General features: G+C 31.0%; 1 protein-coding gene across 1 annotated transcript; it reads right to left on the reverse strand.

Moving 5' to 3' along the window:
* Positions 1 to 5,646: 5,646 nt before the first annotated feature.
* Positions 5,647 to 6,979, reverse strand: LOC130932203 (uncharacterized). The gene has a single exon (XM_057885879.1). The coding sequence runs from the start codon at positions 6,633 to 6,635 to the stop codon at positions 6,162 to 6,164; it is 474 nt and encodes a 157-aa protein (XP_057741862.1). The 5' UTR covers positions 6,636 to 6,979; the 3' UTR covers positions 5,647 to 6,161.
* Between the last annotated feature and the right edge of the window lie 3,877 nt (positions 6,980 to 10,856).

Here is a 10,856-nt window from a genome sequence, read left to right on the forward strand (position 1 = left end):
CCCTTCTTTTGAATTTAAAATTATCCCAACCACCTTACCACTAAAAGTATATAAATAGGGGTACACCCATAGGTAGAAGATCACTCCTCTCAAACACTAATCCTTCCCCTTCTCCCTCTACACAAATATTCCGTGTGCAAACACAAGCGGCAAGCTCATAGGCAATAAAAGAGGCGTTAGAAAAAGAGTAGGGAATTATGCTCTTCTTACTTTTATGTTGGCATGTAGTATGCTCTAATTTATTTCCTTTCCATCCATGCATGGCTACCATCTTTCATGTGTCTTATGGCATTAATGATCCATTACTTATCTTTCATCTACATTAATCATGATTATCTATTATATCATTCATGCCCTCTTGATTTATATCCCATATTTTCTATGTGCATTTACATGACCTTTTATACCATCATATTATTATTCTTTTAATGTTGAGAGTACATACTCCTTTATAATGTTTTATTTAATCACCCTAATTTTACGATGTGCATTTACATGACCTTTTATTCCATTATATTATTATTATCCCTTTAATGTTAAGAGTACATATTTTTTTATGTCTTGTTTAATGTACCCTATTCTATTATGTGCAACTAAATGACCTCTTATATCATTATGCTATTATTACTCCTTAAAATTTAAAGTAAAAGGCATATGCTTCTTTATAATATTTTATTCAAGTATTTAATATACCCCATTCTTACTATGTACACTTAGATTATATTTTATACATTATATTACTAATATCTTCTATGGGTCAAGAGTACATGTTTTCTTATAATTGTTTTATTCAACTAATTAATATCTCCTATTTTATTACATGGAATTATATTAACTTTTAAACCATTTGGATTAATAATATTTCTTTGAGTTAAGAGTACATGCCCCTTTATAACTATTCAACTATTTAAAATATTCTTTTTTTTAATAAATGAACACTTATGTGATATTTTATACACTACATTATTAGTATCCCTCTAGGACCGAGAGTACATACTTTCTTATAATATCTTTATTCAACATGCTCATTTTATTATGGTATATGTCCCACCTCTTGCATGATCTATTTTTGCATGATCTATTCTCGCATGAATCTCTTCTTGTGTATGCCTAAATAACCTTGATTGTAAATTGAACTGAGGGAATGATCCTTCGGTAAGGGAAGGTGACCCCAAAGACAAGATATCAAGATGATCCCTCGGTAAGGGAGGGTGATCGATCGAGATGATCCTTCGGTAAGGGAAGGTGATCGCCAAGACATTCGAGATAAGAACCTTTGGTATGGGAAGGGGACTCTCATTTATACCGGTTTGAGCTCAATACCTTTTATAAAAGTTATAAATTAAGGAAAAGAGAAAGTATAAGGCAAAGTTTGATCATGATGATATTTTTTTTCTAAAGATTTATTTATGAACATGTTGACATTTCATATGTTACTATTCTTCTATTTTTCTTATGTGCTTTCCTTTTTATAAAGAATCATATTACATGCCATATTGTACGATTTTTTTAAAATCCCGCACGTGGGCTGGAGATAGGCATGGAGGTGTTGCATAGCACTCCTACTGAGACCTTAGGTTCTCATCCCTTTTTTTCCCATACTGTCTCTAGAGGAACATAGCACGACGGATAGAGACGATGCAGTGCCCCCGAAGGTAACTTCTGAGTACGACCCCTCGAAGCACGCGTAGGTAGTTACGACCACTACTACCGTGCTCCAAACTGTCTACTTAGGTCAAGAGTTCATGGAGAAAGAATCCCAGATACCCGTCGTAACCTTCCTAGATAAGAACGCTTCAACATTCAAGAAACGGTCATCCGAAGTGGTGCATCTCGAATCAGATTCCGATACGGAGAAAGAAGAATCCGACAACCCTTTCCAGGAGAAAGACACCATGGAGGAGGATCCAGAGGAGGAGTCGAATCCTTGCGAAAGTCCAAAGGTGGAATACGTACCATTTTCACCCACCTCGGCACCCCGTCGAGTCTTAGTTCATCCCACATAACGGAACCGGATCTTCATTGGGCGAAAATGTGTTGGAGGAAGACCACTAGTACCCCGATTCGTGAATAACTGAAGGGTCCCGATCAAGGATAGGATGGGACACAAGTATGGGAGCCTCTTCGACGAAATTAGTTAGGACGTATTAGTTTCTTTGTTATAATTACCTCTAAGCATTTTATTTTGAACCATACTCATGGATAAGTTATTATTTCATATTTATTATATTCACTTCAATCGTTTTAGTGCTACTCATTTTTCCCTTCACGCGCACTTTCTCCTCCCTTGCATAACGATTAAGTTCATTTTCTATCTCTATCAAGTGTGGCACCTTATTTAAAGACCTTCATAGATAGGATTTAACTTAGGGTGTTACAAGTTGTAGATTTTTTCAATTCCTCGATCATTGGTTTCTTCTCCCTCCTTTTCAGTGCTGCCACTGAAAAATTAATAAAGTATGCTAATTATTTGATTTTAGATGTTGTTGATGATGTACAATTTTCTCACTTAGTATGATTCTTAAACTCTGTAATATCTATGAATCTTGTTTTTTTTAGTACTCATTACGCACTGATTTTGTTAATTTTTTCTTCAAGATTTAACCGTTGTTTTTTAGTATAATTGTGTTGTTCATTACTTATATTAAAATCACATTGTAATGCGACCAGAGAAATCAAATCATATATATACAAATTCACTATTTATATTTTTTAGTTGTTATATTTTTCGTCTGTATTTTTTTCTGGCCAAATACAGTTTCAGTGCCTCATTTCACAATATGCATTAATTTAGTGATTTAGTGTTGGAATAAAATGATTCAATTAAAAATAAATATTAAAATTATAAAAAGAGTATCAAAAAAGTACAAAGAGAGTACATGTTTATCTTTAATAGAATAAGATTTAACTAATTCTAGAAAGTAGAATTTATTAGGTATGATTAATTGGGATAATAATTAATTTAATTACTCACTATTAATTAAATTCATGTGAGTCTAATAGTTGAAAATAATATATTTGTGTGTATTTTGTATATGTCCTTTGCTTTTAATCTATTACACCGGTGTTACGGTTTTACAGATCAACCCCTTCTTCCCTTCTCAAGCAAGCATTTTAGCTGTTTTTGAAGTAAGCCACATATTGTGCTTATTTAAAATATGTCTCATAAGAAGATAATTTTTGCAACCCTAATGATCTCTCTCTAATCAAGGGAATTAACAATTTGTTTACTGAATTATTTATCTGAAACTAAGAAAGCATTTAGTTCAAGGATAAAGTAAAAAAGATAGGTGCTATCAACGGTGATGTAAGTTGTTAATTTTTTACTATTGGCTAATTTTTGTATTTAAAAGACTACTTTTTTGACTATTTACTAACTCGTTTTTTTAATATTCCTTGTCTAGGAACTAGATCTGCGTGCATCAATGCTGCAACTTTGGCTCTTGCCGATGCTGGAATCCCCATGGATGATCTTGTAACTTCATGTAGTGTTGGATACTTAATAGCACTCTTTTGCTTGGTATGCATCTATTTTACTTTGACTTTTTAATTGGCTAAATATAAGTTTGTGTTTTCTTTTAAACTGTTCAACTTTTGATTTAGTTTTGTGGCTTTGTAATTATTGAGACTTGTATAAATATGGATAGATTTGAATTATGTAAAAGACAGTGCTAGAAGTCCTGATGTTACTGTTGAAATTCTGCTAAAATTGGATAAAGTTACACTTCTTCAGGTTAATTTTTATGACATCATTTTATTTTTTATATTTCTTTTAGTCAACAATGTAAGTTAATTTTAGACTTTTCTTTTTTGTTATCCCAATATGCATTATTTCTTTTGTTGCTGGCTACAGATAGATTCTAAACTATCAATTGACATTTTAAAAAATGTTATGAAACTGACAACTGAAGACTGCAAAGCAGTTACAAATTATATCCGAGAAGTAAGTGTTGCACCTTAATTTTTCTGATCATTCTTGAGGGAGTCAAATCATGACTTATTAATTTCTTAGCTTAATGTCTTGCTTAGCAGATTTTATTGGAGCATACAAAACAACTGGAGTATCGACGGAGTGTATAATTTAATGGCTAAAGTTATGTGTCCTTTTTGCTATTTACCTGAAAATATTTTTGCACGTGAGTTGTCTGTGTAACAAAAAATGTAGAGCTTGATAAATTCATTTTGTCTTGGTACTTTCAAGCTTTTAGTTTTCTGTATTATTTTAGTAAAGTTTGATATTTATTTTATAATAGTTTTATTTGGTAATTTTTTTGAACATTAAACCTGTTTTATCTAGGATATTTGCTTTTCAATAATAAGTATTAGTTAATTTGATATTTTTATACTATGGATAATGCGTATAGGAATGTGATTTTTTTTAATATTATATGATGTAATTTTATATTAAGGAGCATTTTTGTTATGATATTTTTTAATTTAACTTTTATCGTTAGCCACAAAAAAAAGTGTGGCAAAAAAGTTTGGCCTGACCAATTTTATCACCAGTAAAGTGTGGCAGAAATAATTATTTCGCTGTGCATCCTTTTATTTTGCCATAAAAAAGAGTGTATCTAAACGTGTTAAAATTGTGACTAACAAAATGTCTCCACAAATATTAAAATTGTAGCTATTGGAATAAAAAGTGTGACTAATTAAAAATACGTCGCCCTCTTTAGCCATGGATATTTATTTGTTACAAAAGTATAATTACCACAGTTTTTTTAAATTTAGGTACGAATTTTTTTGTGGCTAAGCCATGCTTTTGATAGTGGAATCCCTGAGCAAAAGAAGCTCTATTTATTTGACTAAACTATGCATAATATTTCTATATTCAAGTCAAATTATAACATTTGGTTAAACAAACTTTCAATCCAACAATGCAAGTTGCATCAAAGTATAACTAGAGTGAAGCGTAAAAGAGAAAAATATATTGGTATACGGTTTATAGTGTTTATATTGAATTGTTATAATTCAATTTATGTTTTATATATATATATATATATATATATATATATATATATATTATAGTGTAACAATATTTATTCCATTACAAAGTATTTTATGGTATTTGAGCTTGAGATTTTTGTTATGTATATTTTTTATTCATTTTATTCGACGACGACAATAATAATAACTTTGCAGCGACATTATGTTCTTCCAAAGATATTATAATAGTTAGCTAATCTGATTTTTGCATCAACAAAATTTGGTTGCTAAAATTAAAATTTTTTGCAGCAAACTTTTTTTTACTATTGAGAGTAATTTAACAACAAACTATTTTGATACAAAATCTAAATCGTTAACAACAAATAAAAAATGGACTCCAATTACTTTTGGCAACAAATTCTAATAAAACATACAACAATTATATATTTTTTGTTGCGAAAACTTTTCTATTGCAGCAAAAGTAATATTTTACAGCAAACTTTTTCTCTTCAAAAAAATATTGTCTCTTGTAGTGGTAATTTTGGCCGGTTCGGTTTGCTCGTCTAGAACTCAATAAAAAAAGGATTTAACAAGTAACTACAACAATTTTGGGAGGCCATTTCTCGTCTAGAACTAGAACTCAATAAAAAAAAAAAAAAACAAGAATTTAACATGTAATTAACTACAATAATTTTGGGTGGCCATTGCTCATAAAAAGGGGCACAAATGCATTTGGCTGTAAGTTGTAACCTTGTCTCTCAGATCTCAGGAATAAATTCAGCCAACAATAAAGCTAAATACATCAAATCAATTGTAAAAAAAAAAATTAAAAAAATTATATAAAAAAGAACATAGATCATTATATATATTCTCTCCGTTTAAAATATGTCATTTTAAAACTTTATTATATTAAAATTATGTTTACATTTATCAAATTATTCATTTACCAAAATTTAAAGTAACAGATATTTTAATTAGGAGAGAAATTAAAGATTAATATATAAGAGAAAATAAGCTCACTTTTGTGGGAATGGATGCTTTCAATTTTCTTTTTAATAATTAAAGAAGTAAAATGTAATTTCTCATCACTAATTTTATAAGTAGATCAAGAAAAAATATAAAAAAAAATAATAAAAGATTAAAAATCACATTTTAATCTTTCAATTTTTTTTTTAACAATTGAGAGTATCCCATTCCCACTTTTTGCCCTTACATTTATGTTGTTCATTAGAACTTTAGAAGATCCCTACGGCCCTTCCTCTCCAAGCAGCGTAACTTTTGCTTCGGGGAAAGACATGCTGCTTGACCTCCAAATCTTCTCCGGAAAAGTCACACGCCTCGTCCTCATCAATCCGTCCAATCGTCATGCTACAACGGCCATGCACTTTCCTGGCCCCTAAACGCCCAACAACACGGTGTTCATTCCTATTGCCATTACCGCTGCGTTCCTGTCTCCTAAGGGAAGCAGCAGCCATGAAGAGATCGTGGTCATCACTGGCGCTCAACCGGGCCGATGAATTAACACTGAAGCTTCTAGGGAGAGGGCAGAGCTGGCCGGTAGGGCACCCCATGGCGGCGTCCACGTAGGCGAAGTGGCTGCTGGCGGAGCAATCGGTCATGCCTTGTACGTACATGTCCCTTGCCTTGATTAGCAACCTGAAGGGTGCCTTCATGAACCTCATGAGTTTTCTCTCTTTTTGGTTTCTCATGTGTGATGATGAGTTAGATTTTTCTCAAAATTAAAGTTGTAATATAACTTGGAGCATGTATATCCCATGCTATCTCCATGATATGTAATAATGGTTCGAAAAGGTTAGCTAGCTACCATAATGGGTTTCGTGCATCAATATTTCACTTTATATAAACAACAATAACGACAGGTGAACCAAAAAGTTTTGGTTGAATATTTAAACACCGGAAAATTAATGTATAATCAACTTTACCTTATAGTTGAAAACGGTTAAATAATTTAACTGATTGGATTATATTTTCATTTAACGATCCTGAACTATTAATTTTATATAAAATTGACTGCACTGAATTTCTGCTTTAAACATTTCCATCTTAATATATAATTCATAAGCAATACTACATAAATTTATTATTTTCAATTAACAGTCAATAGTAGTATTTTAAAATATTAATTAAAAAGTATAATATTAAATTGTTAGACTAAAAATATTGAACTGTTAAAAAATATTAACTAATATAATTTAAAATAATTTTGTTAGGTAATCAACTAGAATACCAGCAATTACAACGTAGATTATTACAAAAGATTCAATAAAAAAAATATCTCGCAACCTTTTAAAAATCTAACCTTATTTTCACTTTTCACTGTTATTTGAAAAAAAAAAAAACAGCCCACGTTTCACTATTACTCAGAGAAAATTTGAAAAAAAAAAAACCAGCCGCACATGTTTTAACAAATCATTTTAAAAATTTCAAAAGTTATTTTAAAATTTTATTTTAAAAATTTTTAATAAAAAATATTCAAAACCTGAAAAAAATATCGATAACCTAACAAAAATGAGATATTCAATTTTTTTTAAAAGAATTCCTAATAAAAATAACATCTAAAACTAGAAAAAAATATCTAAATTAAAAAAATCATCCAAAAAGAAAAAACATCCAAATTACAAGAAAAAATATCCGAACGTAAAAGAAAGAAATATCTAAAACTAATAAAAAATTATCCAAAACACAAGAAAAAAATATCCAAAATTTAAGAAAAAAATATCTAAAATTAGTAAAAGGAATCATCTAAAAAAAGAAGAGCAAAAAGAGCTCCACGACGACAATGATGACGATGCAGGAAGAGCTCCACGATGGAGAGGGACCAATCGTACCGACAATACGTTGCACAGAGAGTTGCGCGTCTCGACGTTAAAAATCAACGCAGAGGAAAAACGATCAGGGAGAGGCGGCTGCACGCGATGGAGGGGCAGAGAGGAAGCGACTCACACGACGAGAGTGGTAAATGAAAGACACGACGGTGACGCGATAGGTAGGAGGAGGCAGACGTCAAATGTACAACGAATGAGAAGAAGAGTGGAAGAGAGGACAAAAATGCATACTACGAGTGATTTGTAGCTTAGGATTGTATGTAAGCAGATATACAAAGTACACAAAATTTAAAATTTTTTTTTAATTTTAAAATCAAAATTAAAGGGGAGTTAGTCGAGTTGACTAGAGCTATAGTTGACCCCTATATACTTTCTCAATTTCGAATTGCTATTAACCCTCTAACTTCGCTCGTCATTATTTTGTATCATAGTGGAAATTAAACTATCAATAATATTTAAAAAATAATAGAAACACTTTCAAATTTTAAAAATATTTTATTTAGTATTTATTAATTATTTTTAAAATAATTGTATAATTTTATATGAAAAATATTAGGAGGTCAGTAAATTTTGTAATTTATAGTCATTAATTAGTCATTATTAATGTTTTTAATGGTATAAGATTACATTTAATAATGTAAAATTATTCACTTTTTTTACTAATTAAGTACTTATCAGATTTTAATATACAAAAATGATGACTCCTAGACTTTTTTATTTTATATATAATAAATATATAATTATAAATTTTATATATATAAAAATATAAAATATTAAATTAAATAAGATCATTTTAATTATTATCCCTACGTTACCGTTAAAATATAATGTTAGTGTATATACAAAATATAATGTGATATAGTACCCGAATTTTAATTCAAACGTTTGAGTTCAAATATCATTATTATTGCCAACATTATAATAAAGACTTCACTTCTCTTTCTTCTTTTTAATTATAAAGCTAGCATAGCACTTTTAATCCTGTATTTTAGAAAGAGAAAATTGATGGGCAGCACTTTTATTAGAATTTAATTATCGTTTAGCTAGTAAAAAAATAAGTAATTTTTTATTATTAGATAAAATTTTACGCTATTAAAAATATTATTGATAATTAATTAATGATTACAACTCATAAAATAGTCTCTAGCACTCCTCTTTTAAAAAATATGGAAAATCGATCCCTTATTACTATTATATATGCAACTTGTTATTTTGACGAAAGTTATTTTTCATAAATTATAATTCTATACTAATTAAAAAATTTTATAAAAAATGTACAAAATCAAATTTTCAAATATAATTTTTATGTATTTATTAAAATAAAAAATTTAACTTTTTTAATAATAATAATAATCGTAACTTGTGTCTTTATAACATATGATAATTAAATTCATTATTATTAATAAAAATAGTGCATATTTAAGAAGATATCTGGAGATTGACTTGCACATAACCCAACATTCAATACATTTATATAATTTTTTTTTGTGACTGAAATAAATTAAACAAAGAAAAATAAAACAAATAAAACAAGGAACTGCTTAAATAGAGGGGCAGTCCCGTTTAAGACTACTCTTAAACTCTTCCCAAGGTGAAAGAAGCTCCACATGCGAAAGTTGTAACTTCATCGCCATCTTTGCCATAGTATCTGCCACCGTGTTTGCATCTCTCATAATCAAACGAAAGTCAACACGCCAATTCCAATGCATGATATCTCTTATTTTGAGCACCAATGGATCAATAAACCCAAAACCATCTTGAGTAACAAGATTAAATGCTTCCACACAATCCGTCTCACAAATAACATCTCGTTGACCCACATCCCAAGCTAAGAGATATCATCTCCAAATAGCAAACAATTCTCCTTGAAGAATACTATTACTCTCAATCATTCCCAAACACCCCCTTTGCCAACTCCCATTACAATCTCTAATAACATAAGCAAAACCAACACTATCACCCGAACCAAAATAACTAGCATCACAATTAATCTTAAAAGTACCAATAGATGGGGAATTCCAAAAACCATTTAGAGTAGAGGGAAGGGACATACGTTGTAATTCAAAAATATTCCTAAGCTCCTTTTCTGAAGTTAATGCCAGACAAATCACTTTTTCCGGAGGCCAAGTTTCATGGGATTAAATATGTCATTATTCCTTGCTCGCCATATCCACCAAAGTCCCGAAAAGAACTTGAACGGATGCTCTCTGCTATGATACAAGAACCAGTTCTTCAAATCCAAAGGATGACAAGAAATATCCAACCTATGCCAGACAAGCTGAGCTTTTGGACAATCCCGAATACAATGTAAAACCGATTCCTGGCTAGAAAGACATCTTGGACACCTATCCGATGACGACATCCCTCTTCTAAAGCGAAAACTTGCAGTAGGAAGAGCCTCCTTAAGACACAACCAAGCCAAAAACTTATGCTTTTCCGGAACAAGCTGACGCCAAAGCCAAAGCCAATTCTCCCGCTCCTCCCAACCAAACAGTTGCTTACACAACCACAAGTAACCATTGCGTGAGTTATAGACTTTGGTAGCAGACCCACTCCAATACCAACCCACTTCCGGACCTGCTTGTTCATCTGGATTGTAAGAGAGAATATTACCTTTCAGATTTTGAGATAAAGGAGAATAAAGAGTATCCAAATGCCACCTACCAACCGACCAAATATCTTGTATCCGGAGATTCGAATCAGAAATGTGAACATAATCCATCTCATTAGATAACCGTCCTTCTCTCCTCCAGCTAGAAAACCAAAAATTCTGGTTCAAATCTCCAATACACCAAGCAAACCCATCCTTCAACACTTCCCAAGCCTTGCAAAGACACCTCCAAATGGGAGAGTCCTTGTTCTTAGGATAACTAAAACAGTCATATAGAGATGATCGGTACTTGGCATCCAACAATTGGACCCATAGCTTGTTTGGCTGCTGGAAAAAAGTCCAAACTAGCTTCCCAAGAAGAGCAATATTTACACAATAAGGATCTCTAATCCCAAACCTCCATATTTTTTTGGAGTAACTAGTACCTTCCAACTAATAAGATTCAATCCTCTTCCATCAACTTGTCCTTTCCA

This window comes from Arachis stenosperma, chromosome 1 (genome assembly GCF_014773155.1).
Source record: "Arachis stenosperma cultivar V10309 chromosome 1, arast.V10309.gnm1.PFL2, whole genome shotgun sequence".
NCBI lineage: Eukaryota > Viridiplantae > Streptophyta > Magnoliopsida > Fabales > Fabaceae > Arachis > Arachis stenosperma.